Source organism: Pyrgilauda ruficollis, unplaced genomic scaffold (assembly GCF_017590135.1).
Source record: "Pyrgilauda ruficollis isolate IOZ18807 unplaced genomic scaffold, ASM1759013v1 scaffold28, whole genome shotgun sequence".
NCBI classification, from domain to species: domain Eukaryota; kingdom Metazoa; phylum Chordata; class Aves; order Passeriformes; family Passeridae; genus Pyrgilauda; species Pyrgilauda ruficollis.
Window position 1 is genome coordinate 4,960,016 of NW_024524155.1, and position 19,185 is coordinate 4,979,200.

At 38.4% G+C, this 19,185-nt stretch overlaps 1 protein-coding gene across 2 annotated transcripts; it reads right to left on the reverse strand.

Annotated features, from left to right (window-relative positions):
- Positions 1–625: 625 nt before the first annotated feature.
- DIO2 (iodothyronine deiodinase 2) lies at positions 626–17,601 on the reverse strand. 2 transcript variants are annotated; one of them, XM_041472000.1, is made up of 2 exons: positions 16,788–17,601; positions 626–5,874 (listed from the first exon to the last, which is right to left on the reverse strand). In XM_041472000.1, exons 1-2 carry the CDS (start codon positions 17,007–17,009, stop codon positions 5,257–5,259), a joined length of 840 nt encoding a protein of 279 aa, XP_041327934.1. In that variant the 5' UTR covers positions 17,010–17,601; the 3' UTR covers positions 626–5,256. The 2 variants fall into 2 exon arrangements, with proteins under 2 accessions (XP_041327934.1, XP_041327935.1); XM_041472001.1 differs by having other exon boundaries at positions 5,302–5,874.
- Between the last annotated feature and the right edge of the window lie 1,584 nt (positions 17,602–19,185).

Below are 19,185 nucleotides of genomic sequence, written 5' to 3' on the forward strand. Positions count from 1 at the left end.
GTTTGGGGAACTAGGATATAACCTTTTTAATGGTCCTCCTTTTGCAGATTTGTTTTGTTCTTTCTCACCTATATTCACAAGCAGATTTTAGATGCAGGGTCCTATAAAACTTACTGCAACAAAAGATGACAAAGAAGAGGGAATTTCTTAAATACAATTAAATCACAAAGTGAGTTTGTTTAAAAAGTTGCTGCACATTTTTAATTTGATTTTTTTTTCTTGTAGCAGCTATTCAGCTATGGTTTTAATTTTTTATCTTTTGCCTGTACATTGAAATGGGAGTGGCATTTATAGCTCATACATTCATAACCAATTTGCCTAGGTTTCATGTGCTATATACACTTTGGCATGCTTTCTTCAAGCACTTTTTCTTTTTGAACGCTGCAGTTCTGTGCATACTCAACTACTGTCCTTGTAGCTCTGTTTCTCTCCCCTTTACCTTTCTTAAAAGTTGAGAGTAGTCAGATATTAAATTAGCTCCAACACTTATAAGGAACTTTCCTTGCATTGCTTAAGATCTAGTTAGGGTGGCATAAACTTTTGTATTAAATATAGGTCTAAGTTTCCTTGGTCAAATGTCAAGATTCCACTGTGTATTAACAATCAGAATAAAACACAGAAGAGATACATTTTTCCAATATCATTTATTATAATACAAGAAAAACAAATCTAGAAAGCACATTTCATGGAGCACCATATTGTAACAAAATTTTGCTGGCTCTCCTGCAGTGTATTTTTGACATTTAAACAATGACACACACATAGTACACACAGGCACCTACACCATGGCCAACTTATTGACAGACCCAAAGAGACTCCTCTTTCAAATACAGCCACACTAAGGTGCACAGAGGAATGCTGGTGTGAAGGCATCTGAAAGCTAACTGAGTTAATCACTCTTTTGTTAGCTATCTTCATAAGCACACAAGCCTCCCTGTCTCACCCCAATCCCTCTTCACTGAAGACTCCAAGGTGAGCCCAACTGATTATGGATTTGTCACAGACATGGTGTCAAGTTGTACAAAACTGGCCAATATTCCCTACCTGACTCCTCTTACTGCTTTGGTTATAGTACTGAATGAAAGTCTTAAAAACACTTAAATCTATACTCCACATCACAGAAAAGCCACTTTTACACATGCAGAAACAAAACTTCCCTCTGCACACACCTGGATGCATAGCACAAATACCTTTTTGAGAAGTGTTGTACGCTTCCCCACCAAGATCACCTTCCTAAAAATCACTGCATTTTGTTTTTCAGAGTGTTCAGACAGATGTTCAGCAACATATTTCATATATATTTTCTTATTTTTAATAGATGGGGCATGTTTTCCTGCTGCCTTAAATTTATGTCATTGTCTACACAAGGAAAGAGCAAAATGCTATAGTTTCTCATCTGCACAAAATGTTTTACATTCCTTTTATACAGTGCTAAATACAGATGCTAAGCACAGAACAATGTAGAATGATAGCCCAGAATAGCTTTATGTTGCTCAAAATAAGAAATACTGGAATTTTCCCATATTAATGTTGAGACACAGTATTGGGGTCTCTATTATATACAGAAGCCTTCCAGAATGCTTTCAGGCACCTATTTTGAGAGCTGTTGCTCAACATGTAAGTCTCACTGGAGCACCTCAAGTAATATGGTATAGTGCCCTGACCCAGTGAGAATGAGACAGAAGCAAATCCAGTCTCACAGCAGACTAGACAAGGCTAGCAAAGTAGTAAAATCTCTACCTGGACCCAAAACAACTGTTACAATAATTTTGGGTATGTGACATATGGCCGCTTTTATTATCAGCTGAGGATGCCATCTCATTTAAAACCTTTTCAATAAAATGTTTTAATTTTGTAAAAAAAAAAAAAAAATAAAAATAAATAAAAAGGACATTATGTTTCTGTCAGCCTCCTAGAAAATAATACTGTTTCTTTTTTTTTTTTCTTTATGATCATTTCACTTTGAAGAAAGCCCTGCTTTCTTTTCTGACCAGAAGCTTTCTGGGGAAACTATATTTCTCTCTTGATAATCAGTGAGGCTGGAATATCTTTCAATTTTAGGCAGGACACTCATACATGTTGCCAAGAAAAAATGAAGTTATTGTGTATTTTTATTTGTGGAAAATCAATGTGTTTTTCCCATTTACAGGAGCCAATTTTATAATTCCTGTATACTATGTGATGAAGAGGCATCCAGGAATTACAAAACAAAATAATGGCAATTCAAAAGGAGAGAATGGACTTGAAAAAGGATTGTAACTTTAGATATGCAAATAGGTATTAACAAACTGAATTACTAATTCCAACTCTTTCCTCTGAACTAAAGGTATGTTTCAACAGCTGTGTTAAACATTTGGCTAGCATTTCCCATATAAACAGTTCAGACTTCAATGGTATAATGAGGAAAAGAAGAAAAGACTCACTAGTTTAAGTTTTACAAAGGCCATGGAGTTGCTATGGATTAAAAAATTTTCAGATGACTAAAGAATAGGATATAATAAGGAAAAGAGATGCTGTGCTGGGTATATCAATACAGGTTTTCACTTGGATTAAATTCTACATCTTTACTCACCTGAGTAAAAGGATAGTGTAGCAAAACCAGAAGAGATTCAGAGATAAGGAAAGAGTACCAATCTGTATAAGAATATGAGTTATTGTTTGTCTTAAACAAACAAAAGGTATGCAAATTTCTATATAGATTATATAATGACAGACATACAGAAGAAAAATTTGGATCACTTATGTTTAGTGGTTTAGCATATAACAGCCAGAGATGAGAATGACATTGAAAAGCAGCCTATTTAAATATGAAAGAAAAAAATCTGTTTTCATTTGGTTTTCTTTGAACTTAAAAGGGATGGGTTTTTATTTTAGTAATCCCCACCTCACAAAATATTTAAATCTCAATACCCAGAATCAGCCTCTCATGAGGGATGATGAGACATCAACAATCACTTCAGACGAGGCAAAAACAATATGGGCTGAAGCTAATAAAAATTCTCTACGTTAAAAATTATTGCACCTTCCCCTGAAGCATCTGATACAGTCAGAGGTAGGACACTGGATTAAATAAACCATGCAGTTTGGCTATGTTACTGTTTCTATGATAATATGTTATAAAAATTCTGTTATATATCCCAGTTAGTCATGAAGATCTGTAGCAATCTTCCACATTGAGCAATGATTTACGGTAACATTAATGAATGGTAGGACAGGATAATGATTATTAGTGGTCTTAGGCATCATTTATATGTGCACACATGTATATACACATACATAAAAATGTATTATATACATGTGGCTGCATATATAAATACACACACAGAGACACAGGTCTTCTGGGAAGTGGGGCTCACTAGGAGATCTGACAACTACTCTTTACACCTTTCTCCAATGCACATTACCAAATGTGTAAGAGCATGTGTGTCTGTGTTTAACAGTGTGTGGAGGAAAATGTGAGAAGAATAGGAAGCATGAACCTGAGTACGGGAGAAATTACCCATGTTACTGTCATGATTTCAGATCTGTGCTTGAAAACACATTTCCGAATTCCTCCTACATTGGCTAAGTTGACCAACAGCCAAGTTAGAGGAAATACACAATATTAATGGGCATTGTGAAAATTAAAACACTGACGTATTTTCTGTTCTTTCCTATGTCGGCATCAACACATCATATTCCTGATGATGCGCAGGATGAAAAATTAAGAACTAATTTGATTTTAGCCACTTATTCTGTTTATCTGTTTCATGTTTCTGCCAAAGATGAGAGAAAACTTGGATAGTCCATCTCCATCCATATGGGTTTTCATTTATTAGATCTAATAGGTTAGCTCATTGTAAATCTGCCTCTTCATCAGGCTTGATTAAATAATTTTAGTTTTAGAAATACCTAAACTTATTCTGTACTCTAAGTTCACAGTATCTCTTTCAACATAACAATCCATTCCTCATACTCGTTCATATGAAAATTCTGCCATCTTTTACACTTACATTAATTCAAACTATTTGTCCTCCCTGTTTCTCTTCGGGGAAGGTTTTCAAGAACATGAGCAAAACAGACTATCAGCTCACCAGTTCTGTAGCAGAACTGCAGCAAATCAATTCTAAGACTGCAATCAACTTTCAGATTAACATAAATATAAACAAGGTTCAGGTATCTAAGACAGTAAAAGTTAGCATGACTACATTTAACAGGGTAAATGACAGGATAGGTTTCCATTTCAATGAGGTAAAATTGTGCATAAGTTCTCCCGTCCCCAAAATATACCTGCAAGATCACATTAAAAAGAAAAAAAAGAGAGAGAGAAATAAGTTATTATTTTAAATCTAAAAGTGAAATTACCTTTAATTCTATTGCTAGACAGAAAGAGATGGAGGTGGGTAAAGAAACAGAGATGAGAACCAGCGAACATTGATATATGTGTGTTGTCAGCTCTCAGAACCAAGGGTTTGGTTGGCATCAGCTGAGTTTTGTCTCATGATGCATGCTCTAGATGGTTCTCAATGTTGTGTTATAATTACTCCAGGTATTTCAGTTTTCAGATGGTAATGGGCTTATTTGATCACCTTCGTCTTTTTGGTCCAACTCCATAGATTTTAACACCTTTCTCAGCAGGCACAGGCCTGCACACTGGATAGAAACACGTAAGGTAGCATTACATAGTTAATATGCTGTGCAGAGGTGTCCACAGGGTGCAAATACCAGCAGACAAAGGTTCATCTTGCGCTGAGCAGCCAGTCTGCATGTGCCAGTCTGCATGTGGTTCCTGAAGTCTCTGAACAATAAATTTTCTACCAAGATAGGAAAATCGCCTCACTGCACTGCATTTATATGCAAAGCAATTGCAAAACCCCTGCTCCTCTCAAGTTCCTTGCATTGGCCACGGGGGGTAAAGAAGCGTTTCTGATGAAATGTACAGCATTGCCTTTCCATGGAATGCCTTACAAGCAGAAACGCTTTCTGCACCTCACCCCAGCACTGGGGCTTCTGGGAAACAGGTCTTACCTAACCACCCTACCTTCTTGCCAGCAGCCCCTTTTTGGAGAAGCCTGTTCACCTCTTCTGTCCCATAACAAGAGCAGGAGTGCGATTTCTTTTTCACTTGACAATGTTTCTGTGGAGCTAGATTTTTGTTTTATTTTCTTTTCCTAGTTAACATTCACTTGACATTGTTATCAAATGTGTTCTCCTGCAATCATCTGAAAGATTTTATTCAAACTAGCATGTTTTCTTTTTTTTCCCTTTTGCATCACCTTAAAGGGACACATTGGTCCATCTAACACCTGTGGAGAATGGATTTCATCTTTTGCTGAAGTTTTGCTCCAGCCAAAGCCGGACCTCTTGAAGGTTGTAGAAAAAAGGGCCTTTTCCCCCCAGGTAGGCAATTTTTTGTCTCTGCACAATACATACTCGCTCAAATGAAACCCCGTAGGCCACATTGGCATTGTTGTCCATGCAGTCAGCCACCACTTGGCACTGAGGTGGCAAAGAAAAGTGCTCTAGGAGCTGGTGAGCAGCTGCACATCTCTCTTCCTGGCTTTTGTGTTTCTTAACTTCGAACGAAGAGGGAGAGATTCCAGGTGCAGCCCAGCCATCTGATGGGTGAGCTTCATCGATGTAGACCAACAGAAAGTCAGCCACACCAGAGAACTCCTCCACCAGCTTGCTGAAGGCTGACAGCTGGCTTGTGAACGGTGGTCAGGTAGCTGAGCCAAAGTTGACCACCAGTGGACGCTCTGAGTTGGCAAAATCCAGAAGGTGGCATTTGGTTCCACACTTGCCACCAACGTTCTTCCAGCTGCCACTGCTGTCATCACTGCCCTTGGCTATGTGGATTACACTGGAGTTGGGGGCTTCTCCTCCCAGTTTGACCTGATGGCAGAACAAATTAAAACATAGCAAGTTAGTGTGACTTGCTTGTACAGTATCCTTATGACTACTCTCTTCAAACAGTCACCTGTTCAGAGTACACGTAACGAGTCACATGGGGGCAGAGCAAATCATCAAAAGCAGCAGCTTCAGAACAGTCATCTTGTCCACCTGCATTCACAGTTCAGGAAAATGTGGCATTTTTGACTAATATGCTACTTCATTCATGTTAGAAAATTTGATGAGGTCTGTCCTGTCCACTACATACTTGGTCCTGTCCACCCTTATGTGTTTGGAGACTTGTATTTGTTTTCAGACTACCTCAAATTTCTTCTAACTTTCCTCTGTGACACATAGGGTTTTTTCCACTAGCATTTTCCATGAGTTCTCTCCATTTGGTCCGTGAGCTTCATCCTTGAAGCTCACTATTCAAAACTTCAACAGTGTTTTCACTAAGTCTCAGCATAATCAGACAATTACTTTGTATAATGAAGTAGCTCACGGACTACACCTGTTTATATATTTTAGATGCTTGCTTTATGAGGCACCATGACTGTTATGGAAAAACAGTAACCTGTTGATTAGAGATTAGCTAGTAAGGTGTTATAAAGCCTAGGTCCCTTTTCAGCCCACAACCTACAGTTCAAGCCATTTTTCCAATTCTCAAAAATCACTCTGCGTTATATTCCTGATTTTCACAACACACACAGTGCCTCTCAATTTTGAGAGATTTGCAGCTTAGTGTATTCTCTTTCATCCTGCAGACCAAGAATGAAAATACTCAAGAGTACCAAACACAAGAGATCTCTGCAAATGCCCACTTAATATATACACTGCTTTGACAGTGAATCATCCAAGATTATTGTGCTCTCTAAAATTTCTTCTAACCCCTCTGCAGTAATTTCATTGGTGATTGAGTGACACATTTCCTTCTACTGCAATGTTTCTTTACAAGATGACTGAGGGAAAAAAAGCAACAGGAAAAGGGGAACGTTTATATCATCACTGAAGTAGGATGAGGTGAAAATTAACTGTTCTCAGCTCCAACTTCAGATCTAACTCAGACCCAACAGGCAGTGGTGGAAATGTCATTTTGCCTGGCCATTTCTGTTTGCATGTCTATAGAACAAAAGACAGAATAAAAGCCACCCACAGGAGGGAATCACAGAATAAGGTGTAGCCTGCAGAGTTCTCCAAGATCCTTAGCTGATAACTACTATAGAACCACAAAATATTATTGCATAATGCAATTAATTTTTAATGAGCTCTGCCTCATTAGATTCCTATGAAATTCCTATGTCTCTGCCTTTAACATCAGCCTCTAGTACAGCAATGCAATTATCCTTTTGTATTTTCCTGACTCTTTCTTTCTCTGTCCACTGACTATTTGATTACTTTCAGAATTGTTGTTTTGAAGGAAACACACAGGGTCAAAGTCTTTAACATTTTATGTATTTCTTTCTGAAGCTACACTGCAATTAAAGTCTATAGATGTTAACACTACATTGGAACTGTGTAAAAACTGAATAAATAACTGATTTTTGGTGCTCTTCTATTTTACATTGCATTATAGGAGTCAGATGCAGTAAGAAGCTGAGTGAACAGCTGAATACTGAACTCATGCAGTTGCTGCTGAACATAGATCCAAAGACAAGTAGATTGCTGATACTGGTTCCTCCATTTTTCCCTCAGAAACCTGACTATCTTGAGCAAAACTGCAGTTATTCATGGCTCTGTACTATTTCATCAGAATAGCAACAGAAGCAAGAGTCTAATCAAAGAAAAGTTTGTAAGGTACAGTCATTAATGCTTCCAGAATTCACAGCTATATGAGAATGTGTCACAGCATGTTGGCACATGACTAGTAGCATTATTTTGAGTCTTTTCAATATGGCAAATTGAAACACAATCATGCTATCATTCTCACTCAGACATGAGCAAGGAAGAGAACCACAGAAGAAAAGATGGCCTGAGACCCACAAATCTCACCAAGCCAAGTATGCGGTGGTCATGCCACTGGAAGCAGAGGATATGCAGCTGCAGCAGTCAAGAGAAACAAGGATGCTCCAGGAAAGGAAAGCCCCTTTTGCCCCCATCACGTAAATCTCCATCTGCAGCATTGCTATCTGCTAGGGCACTGGGAATAGTTTAAAAAAAGCCTTGTGCTTCATCTTTGAAAGCAAGAGGCTCAAAACAGCTGAGTTTAGGAGCTGATGTGTGAGTGTACTATCCACTGAACTCAAAGAAAGAAAACAACTATATCCCAGTTTTTGAGAAAAAATTATCTGTCTGGAGAGGCAGGTTCACAAACTCAGGCTCTTGCATTTAAGGAGTACCATTAAGCATCTTAAGGCTACCTACACCTTAGCACATAGTCTTCTGTTCAACTCTTGATCATTTCTCTCTGCCATTTTGTGACATAAGATAGATAAAGCAGGAGTAAGGTAAAGGGCTGCACTTGAACAAAGAAATACACAGGTCGAGATCATGTGGTATCCATATAATCACCCTGAGAGCTGCATTCAGTCCAAAAGCCAACTAAACAATTCAGCAATTTGTAATAAATGGGTGACTACCACAAAAAGGGACATCTCGAGAAACACAACATATGCCTATCTACACAAACACTAGATCTGTCTTCACCTAGAAAGCTTAACTGCTCCTGAACTACCATACATGCTTTTTCAGAGATAGCTTGCTGAAGATGTGCCTTTTGGGCAAAGCCTGACATGTAAGTATCTTTGCTTCACCCAACCCCCTGGATGAATAATGGGCCTCAGTATTTAAGAGTGTGTGCTCACCCAGTCAAAGAAAAGAAATAATGATATGTAATTTATCTTACAAATCACAATTAAAGAACACACTTTGAATTTCTTATATTTGCTCTCACTCTTCAGAGAAGAAAAATAAAGGTAAAAAGAAGTGCCTATATGTCAGGAATGAACAGGGCTTCTTAGGACCAAAGAAACATCTGAGTAGCTGTTTCTACTTACTCTTCAGGTTTTATTTTAACAAAACTATTCATGACTGAAAATATCTAGCCACCACTCTTGAACTGGGAAACCACAGTTTGCTTCTTGATTGTTTTAAGCAGAAAGAGAGGCTATATATTATAAGCTACTCCTTACCAATTCCTCACTCAGGTCCACCAAACCCTTTAATTTCCTAGGCCAGTTTGCAAACCCTGAAGAAATAATTCTAATAAAACAACTGCCAATAGACACCAACATGGGAATGCCCTTCAAATCCTATTTAATGTTGATACCAAAAATGTTCTTCAACAATGCAAGTTTGCATACTCCCTCTCATACTCTTTATGGACTACAAAAATAGATGGAATTAGGAAACAAAGTAAAAAGAAGCCTTTATCCGTCTATACATCACCTTACAGAAGTTACTCTTCATTTCCCACAGCCATGAAGGAAGTCTCATGGCCGCAGGTTACCTATAATTTTAATTTTTGTTTCTAGGAGTGCTTGTGTTGGGTTTTTTCCCCTTAATGAGACATCCTTGCCAAGCAGGCATTCATGAGGCATTTTCTGCTCTTGTAGAGAAGTAATTAGGTCGGTGCCTTGTTCCATGCCAGTGTCAGGCACTCCAAAAAGCAGCCCTGCCCAATCGTTAATGCTTAAACATAAGCAGCAGCGGCAGATCCACTAATTGGTCTTGATGAAGCACTGACGTTCCCAAGGGACTGTTTATTTCACCAGGCCCTGAACCGATTGACACAGGATGACAATATCATCCTTGCTGATCATCTGCATTGTAGGCCTTGGCCATCCTCTTTGTTGTTATTTATTGAAAGAAAAAATAGCTCTTGGAAAAGAAAATCAACGCAATGAGAAAACAAACAAAAACACTCATGTATTCAGCCAAACTGCTTTTGAAATCCTACACAAAGGCAGGCAAAATATAAATTCTGAGAAACAAACCAGCAGAATTCCCCTCACACGCAATCCAGCATTTCCATAATCACGTACTTTTGTGCGTGAATATTTGGCCATTTGGTGCCAGCCTTCTGAATGAGGTAGCAGCTGAGCAGCACGCAGGCATCCCCTCCCACACAGCCTGCTTGGGACACGCAAGGTAGGCCAACCAAATCTGTGAGCCAGCCCAGCCGTCAGAGGGGCAAGCAGCTGCACCAAAGCAGTGACTCGCATCATTTGTGAGAATTTTGGGTTTGCCTGACAGCCTGTTCTCAGTCTGCATGCAAAGTGAAAAGGGAACAAGATTGCTGATGTTTTAGCACACAGCCTCCAAAATGAAGGGGACTTAGGGGCAGGAGAGAAAGCCCTGTTCATAAACTGCAGGCTAGAAATAGCACATATTGCTAAGTTTGTAGTACATTTTCCATAAGAACTAGGTAAAGCCCCACAGACAAAATATTGTCTCCTCATTTGCCTTTTCTTTTTTCTTGTTTTGCTTTTATCAACTCCAGCATAACCTTCCTGGGATCCTGTGCACTGGAATACAGCTTAAATTCCCTGCAACAGGGATTTTCATAGAGTTTGGCACTCATCAGGTTATGTCAACCCCCTAAAAAAATAGGTGCTGCCAGACAATTAGCAGTTTATGGTATTAGTCATTTGAATGGACATGTTGTGTTTGGGACTGGAATACAGTGACTGGTAATGAACTGAATCCCTGTAGCCTTTGGCATTTTTTAAAATTCTCTGCCTTGATTTGATCCCATTCAGCTAGGTATAGCTTCATCCAAATCATAATTTGACTCTTTGAATTTGGCAAATTCTACAAACTATTAATTTTGTTTTCCTTATTTCATGACCCAGAGTTGTGCAGTTGACAAAAATCACAGAAGATCCTTGTCTAGAGTACAATAAGGATGCAGAAGTTCTTCATTTGTCTTGGGAAGGTGGCAACTTGAATTACTCAAATTGGAGAGTAGAGACTAGAAATGGCTCAGGCTTTCCCAGAGTCTTTTATTTAGGATCAGGTATGTGGAGCTGACGAAGGGAAGAGGGAGACAAACAAACCGGGCACAGTCCAGATAAAAATAACTAGTCAAATGCTTCTCTCTCCATTTAAAAGCCACTAGTCCCACAAATGAGTATGCACGGCACAAGGAAAGCATAAAGGAGCCTTTTGCCTTGCGCTCTTACAGTTAATTTTAGTTGCTGTGATGGAGGAGCCAAGAGCAAGCTTCTTAAGGGCTTTATGTTTCCCTCAAGATGGGAGCATGGCAAAGGATCCACCATGGCCAAGAATCTACCTACATGTGACAGAGACCTTCACCAGATTTTGTTACTCAGCACGGGAAGATAATTTGATATTAATTTGGATGATGGTTTTGTACTTATTTTTATTCAGTTTTATGAGTATGAATGCACAGTGGTGGTTTTGACAGAGGTACAGCCAGCACTCAAGAACCATGTGTGATCGTCTTCCTGAATAGTGCCCACTAGCTAATTTTTTTTGTGTCTATCACAGCAAAAGGGGTTTTCATAGGGCTTTGACAGAAAGGCAAGCACTGCTTACAGTCATTTTTTCACACATAAGGGTGAAAATGGAACAGTGCAAAGAGGTATGGAAGAACTGAATTTAGATCTGTAAAATGAAATGGAATGAAAGCCCATGTGGGATAAAAGTCTTCATATTCCTTTTCCTACTCTTTGTCTGTTTTGAATGTTTGAACTCTTAAGTTCCATGGAACCAACTGTCTGCTCCTCTTGTTGGGACACTGCCTAGTACAATGGGTCCCTGGCCTAGGTTGATCCTCACACACAACTACAACAAACATGATTATATATTAGTAATGATAAGAAACTTTTAATAATAATTACAATTTCAAGTCCAAATCCTGTTGAATTTACATTCCCAACTTTGCAGGAGAAGTTTTAATTGTGGTTTGGTTCAGTTTTGTTTTTCTCACTTCTTTTAAGATTGTTTTCATTTGCAAATGTCAATGAAAATAAGTCTGCAAAAGTTGAACTTTGTAAAACCAATAAAATATTTTTAATAGCACACAATATCTAGTTCTAAACCCTGAAATTATACAACAGACTTTCTCTCACAGATTCCCTTTATCACTGTCAAATGCAGGGAGAGAGACTTCCTTACAAAATAAATACAAATAGTAAGTATGAACATTGTGTCTTGTTTCAACTTTTAAAATATTTCCCCAAAAAGCAAAGAGTTACTGGACAGCCAAAGAACAGGTAGAGGATCATGCTTTTATATTACTTTCACATATATCTTTGTGATAATGTTGTGCAACATGCATTTAACACGTAAGGTTTGGGACTCTTTTGCTTTGCATTCTGATTTATTTTAGATCATCTACTTACCAGGCAGGAAAAAGCAGCCAAAGGTAATTTAACTGCCTGCATGAAAACCCAGAAGAATCTCACTGGGTGTTTACTGAACCACTCTACTTGCTGCTACATCCAGAGCTGGGTCTACGCCATGAACCTGGGATCCTGTGCCAGCCATTCCCCTGTGCTGGGACCGTCATGCCAGAGCTTGCTGCTGGCCCATTCTAAACACAGTAAAAAGCTGTACAAGTACACACACACCCACCTCCATCCATCACTGGAGATACCAGCATCCCTCTGAGGCCCATGACGCACAGCTCCACACGTCTCTGTGCATGTGCACGTTGCCCCCATAGGTACATCACAGCATTCCTAAACAGTGGGTGGGCTGATGCAGGGAAAGGCCATTAACACCTTCCCTGTAGCTACCCTGCACTCAGGTGGAGAGGAGGGATGATTTCCTCAAGGATAACATTAAAGCCTTCTACTGGAGACCATGAATGATAGCTCTGCCTTGCTGGAACACAGAGCTCATATCTGGCCCTGGAAAAGCTTCCAGCAGAAGGGCTCACCACTGGACATCTCTAATGGGTACAATCACTCCTTAACCTATTTTAAAAGCATTTTAAGATAGCAATTTTTCACCTTTGGTATCTTAAAAAAACAGATTTATCCCACTACTAAAAAAACCACAGAACTTAGCAGGTTTAAAAGAAAAAAAAGCTTTTAAATTTTTTTTTTCAAAACTTCTCCAGCTTTTTCTTTGGATTTTTGCAAATGTGTGATATATTCAGTATACATACTTTAAGACAGAACAAATACCTCCCTGGCATTTGTAGAAATGGCCTATGTAAATCATGGTTACACTAACACCCTCCCAAAAAGTCTTGGTTTTTCTCTCTCATCAATAGCTGTGACTGCGTTCATATCGCTAAGTATGTGTACATACACACATATATATGTGTATACACATAGGGAGAAACGAGAGGGACTGACTCCTGGAAATGTATGCTTACATATGTGTACTTTTGTCTTTTTATACATATATGTATGTACATATATAGAGACAAAGAGGTATGTCTAGATCTTTATACAGGCAAACATATAAAATTGTAAATACCTACACACACATACATATATAAAAATAATATTTAAAACATTTTCACTCTTTCAATTACAGAAAGTTAATCTAACTTGACTATGAGCTCTACTTATCTCTGTTATGATGATTAGTTTGATCCTAAAGACTCCCTTGTAATATAAGACACACTTGCCTCTTGGAAAATAATAGGAAAATAATCTATAAATCACCAAGCTGGCGCAGTGTAGACAATATCAATACTGAGTCTGACAGATATTGAACTCAGAGCTAAGGAAGTAAAAAGAAATATATTATTCATTAGTAAAATTTACATTTAAAATCACAATAAACAAAAATCAATTATTTTGATTCCAGTAGGACTTTAAAATGTGGAGAAAACCAGTCATATAGAATGTTCCAATAAAAAAAGAACACTGAATATACTCTACGTACAATACAACAAACTTTGCATTGTTTTCCCACTGATGATGTTAAAACCTTCAACTGTTGCTAGGTAATCTTGCCAATGAAATAATTGCTCTCACCAAAATTCTTGTGCAATAATACTTAGTAACAACAAAAAGCCCAAAATAAGGTTGAAATTTGGATGAGTTATTAATAAGGTTTTCTAGACAATGAGAAAGTAAATCAGAATAGTTTGTTTGAAATATACTCTAACCATTACAAGATCATATCTTCTACACACTAGCCTTGGGAAAAAAAAAGAATTCTGGGACAATGCATGCTTTTGAGGCAAAGGTACTTTCTTGTAATAAGTTTACCTTAATTCAGAATGTAGTGTCTACCTACAGTGTTCTTCTGGAATAGCTTCCCATAAATTTTTCTTTGAATACAAATTTTACATCAAGTAATTTTGTGAAAAATATTATTAAATGGACTCAAGAAGAATTCTGTGTAAGTGACACAAAACACAGTAAGACCAAGCACAGTTGCTTCTTTGATCCAGTCTTTTGCTAACTGGCAGTCTGGCTCTGGTTATCCCACACATCTGCAATTCTGTTATTCTACATGAAAAATTGTGATTTTCTCATAAATACTGCTCAGTGGAATAAGTCTAAGTACCTTTTTAAGTAATTTACTGATACCTGGCTTCAGCTGGTAAATTGGAGCAATGAGCAATCATGGGTATGTTATCAGCTATGTTTTGCCATGCTGTATAGTACCCTGATTCCATAACATTTTAATTTCTCACTTATTGTCTCAGAGTAAGATATCACAACAGGGTAATTCTATTCAGGTTTTAGAAAAGGGTGATTTATGAAAAAAATTGCTTTGTAGGACATTCTTTGATATATTACACTATTTCTCATGCTTTTCAAAATATGTTACAAAGCAGGATATGTTTCAATCTTTTTCAAATCTACTGCTACAACTTTTCAGATGAAACCTTTTTCCTATTTCTTCCTTACAGAAGCAGCAAAAGGTTCTCATCTATTCTGGAGGTGATGAGTCTTCTTCCAATATTGCTCCTCATTTTATTTTGTCCCCTTTACAATTTGATTTCTATACTTAACTATCTTTCTGTGACAATCAAGAGTTTCCAACGATCTTCTCTCCTTATGGCCCATAATTCTATTAGTAAAATAGTCTTTCCATGAATTGTTGGTCAATCCATTTTGTCTTAAGGATAGCTGCCATGAATGGACTTTTTCCTCTTTTTGGAACAAGGTGATAAAATTTGGTTGTGTTTATATGCATTTTTCTGCTGAGTTCATTGACACACAGAGTTTATTCTTGGAACCTTATGGCCTGATCGACCTGAACAACCCAGGTGATTTAATCATGATAAGGGAGAGAATAAAATTACCAAAGTTCAAGGTATGAGTTTCATTGCCAACACCAAAAATAGCAGAGTTACCATACTTGTTGCTCCCATGGTTAACATCATGATACTGAAAGAAAGGCAAAGCATGACTTTGGAGACTACAGAAAGGCATGCAATATCTTAATTTTAAATAATTGTGTGTAATTTAAGCAAAAAGAGATTGAAAATATCTCGTGGATATAAGGTTTCTTACAGCTTCACAACTTCTCCAGACCCCAGGCCACACATAGGTTGCAAATATGGGAACACAAAACTTGACTGTTGCAGAATCATGCTACCAACTTCCTCTGGAGCCTTGACCAAGTCATGTGTTAACTGTCCTGCCTTGCCTTGTCTGTAAAATGGGAACAATTGTGTTCAGTGACCCATTTAACAAGGCCACTGTAAAATGTACTTACTTAATGTCTATGAAGAGAATAAAAACAAAGACTAGAAGGGCTAGGAGAATAGTGGGCTTCATTCAGCATTATTTTATTTGGGTAGCCATCTGGATGATTCCTGGGCTGCAGTAAGAGGTTGACCCATTTGGCAAAAGCTAAAGTTATTTATATTTGTCTTACACCGAAAATTAATGTCCCCATGGCTTGAGTTTCAGGCTAAGCAGATGGTATTCCATATCACAAAGCCAGCAAACACCAGCATCACCAGCTCTTCACATTTTTAGATAAGAGCATATACAAAGGCTATTGTAGAAGTGTGAAAGCAAATTGTGGGGAAGGCAATACAAAAAGAAATATTTCAGAAGAGTATCATTTGGAAAGGACCCTATGACATCACATGGAGTATGTTAAAATAGATGGTCTAAATAAGACAACAAATTAACAGACTAAGCACTGTTTTGAAAGCCACAGAGCTCTGAATCCAGTTCTACTTACTAACTGGGTGGTCTGTGCAAGAAATTTCATGGTTTTGGGTTCACCTTTTCAATCTATAAAAGGGAATTCCAGCTACCTCATGAGACCTGGGCAGTACCACTGGGTAATGCTTGTAAGAAATCTTAAAAGGAAAAGTACATGTTGCATAACTGTTACTGGCTTTATAAACTTAAATCACCAGGCAGCTGTCCGACAGCTAGTCAAGTTCATTTTTAATCTCTGACATGTCCCTCTGTCACTGCTTTCATGAAGGAAAAAGGTCACTTTTTCAATTTGTGCACAGTTTTACTTGGATACCTGCTCCAATATACAAGTTAACATATGAGTAATAGAAAATGCCAGTGTAATGACAATGGTTCATTTCTATATTTTACTCTAGGTAAAACTCTAGTTACATAGAAAACATCTGTCTATGTAGAGCTCTATCTGAAGATGCAGTTTTTAAATAATATCTGAGGATCTCGCATGGCAATAATAAACTACAGTAGCGAAAACATCTAGAGTATTTTACAATTACTCTTAAACGAAGACCTTGAAATACTTTAAAAACATGAAGATTATTATTCATGCTCTTGGGGAAACTGAGGCACGCCTAAACTAAGTGACATGGCCAAGGCTGCACAGAGAGTTAGCACAGGGAGTCAGCAGCTCCAGAATTTCATGAATCCTTAACCCCGACTTAGAAGTACCGCTCCTTTCAGCTTACACTTCTCCATCCAGCTTTACAAGAGCTAGGTGACGGTTTGCACCGCACAGTCATTGCCTTCCCGTCCCCGCTGACAGGCGGGATGCTCGCCCCAGCTCAGCGCCCCGGCCCCGCCGTCCCCATCCCGCGGGCTCACCTGCTTGTAGGCGTCCAGGAGGAAGCTGTTCCAGACGCAGCGCAGCCCCTCCGAGGTCAGCATCCTCCGCCACTCACCGCGCCCAGACTTGGAGCGGCTCAGAAACAGAACCATGTGCTTCAGGAGAATCACAGAGTCATAGAGCGCGAGAAAGAGGCAATTGGAGAAAAAGACCGGCAAGATCTGAAGCGTGATCAACAAATCCACACTTAGCAGACCCATCTTCCTCGCTGCTTCTCCTCAGCCGGATACCTTCAGCTCTCTTTATTGCTCTGTACCCTCATTTAAAAGAGTAAAGCAAAAGGCATTTCAAAAGCCTCATTACCCCTTTCACAGCTGCTCTATTTAAAGTAAGCAGAGATAGTTAAGTATGAGCAGGCTGGTTAAAACCATAACTGCAGGATATTCATTCAACTGCAAGCTGCTTATTTTTCAGAAATTTAGATGTTAACAAAAATTCTTCTCTTAACCAGGAGACCTGATTTTGCTGAAGAGAGAGGCAGCTGTTTTTCCAGTTCCCTGCAGTTACAAAATTTAAGCTGAGACTGTTAATTGTTAACTTTCCTGCACTATCCCATTGTTTCTCGGATATTTAAGCACTGAACAGACCTCTCATTTCTGAGTCAGCAAAGCTAGCTACTAGGTGCAACAATACTTTAAAAAAAAAAGGTTTATGTACATAAACTTTCTGTTCCTTCCTCCCTGCTTCCCTCCCTCTCTTTCCCTCTCTGCCTCCCCCGTCCCCCCCTCCTACTCCGCGTCTCTGTATTCCTGCCTTCCTCCTCTCGCACTCTCTCTTTGCTATCTGCCTATGGTGCAAAGTGCTCACCCCTCTGGAGTCCTAGCTTGCTTCCCTGAAGCCTTTTATACATTCCCTAGCTAATTGCTGCAATAGAGAAATGAAACCCTAATCTTAGTAAAGATCTTGACGTCAATGTAAAAGAGGGCTTTACTTTGGCCAGGACTGCAGTGAATAGAAAAAAATGAAATTCTCAAAACTTTTTTTTTTTCCCCTTAAGAGAGAGGAGAAAAAAAGCGAGACAGAGAGCAAGGGTGGAACTTTGCTTTTCTTTGAAAAGGAGAAAGAAAAAATCCAATATGTTTCTGAATGTTCTTACAATATACTTCCAAATTTTAGAAGTATTTTCAAGTGACATGGAAGGTGACACAGCAACAGAGACTTCTGTTATCAATAGGTTTTTTCTCCTGGTTGGTTTTTCTTTTTCTTTGTCCTTTTTTCTTTTGTAGGAAGGTCTGAGAGTTGATGTATCCCAAGAAAGAGCATATTTCTGTAACATTTTTTTCCCACCTGCCTGAAGTACAAGAATATTGTTTAAATATCTTTTGTTGTTTTCTTGGTAACATAAGTGAACACCTATAAGTGACTTCATCTACTGATGTGTAAGAGAAGAGATAAGAAAGAGAGAAAATAAGTTTTTTATGGATTTGGGTTTTTGAAGCTAAAGTGCCCTGCCTAAAAAAAATATATGCTTCAGCCTTGAATGCTGTTAAATCAACTGAGCTTCAAGGACTTTAATATTCCTATTTAATATTAGGGTAACTAGCTTTTGGTTAAAGGCTTGTAAAGAAAAAGCAGAAGTTTCCTCTGGCAGAGCCATTGGTACTTTAACAACTGCAAGGATCCCTTTCAGCCCCATGCTGAAGGCTTTTTGTTCATTTGCACTTCTCTTTGTTTCACCTTTTTAGTCCAATACTTAGCCCTCTTCTCACACGATTTTTTGGGGAGCTATAGTAGACAAGTCTGGGGGTTTTTTAGCATGATTCTAAATCCCTTAGGTACATATTTCATTAATTTCCTGTTGCAGATATCCATAAGTTTGGGTTTTAGTGGATGTCTTCACTATGTGCTTACTAGTCTCTCCTCCCCGGATACATTTCATTCCCAGAGATGCCAGCATGATATCTAGCCTCTGTCAACTCACATCCTTGATGAGGAGTACAAGCTTACTTCATTAATGTATCTTAGTCTTCATCAGTCATCACTATCCTTTCACTGCTAACAAATGCAGAAGGTAAACACCATCAATCTTCCTTACTCTGGGGTCTTTAATTTTCAGACATTGTAATATCACTTGGCCTGTCATTATACTAGGATGTACACTACACTACACTACAAATGCCACCCCATGTCTTGTCTTGTTCTCACCAGAGAAAAGTTTGTTTAGGTAGCTTAATTTCAGGCATTCTCAAAAGATATCACCCAGACAGGATATCTTCCAGCAAATGTTTACTCATAGAAATAACTTTAAAAGGTTGCACACATTAAACTAGCGACCTTCTGCATTACTAGCATAAACAATACAAACAAACAATCAAAAAAAATTTTCAAACTATTTTTAAGTCAAATGTTGGTGATGACAGTGTTCTGTTGCCATAA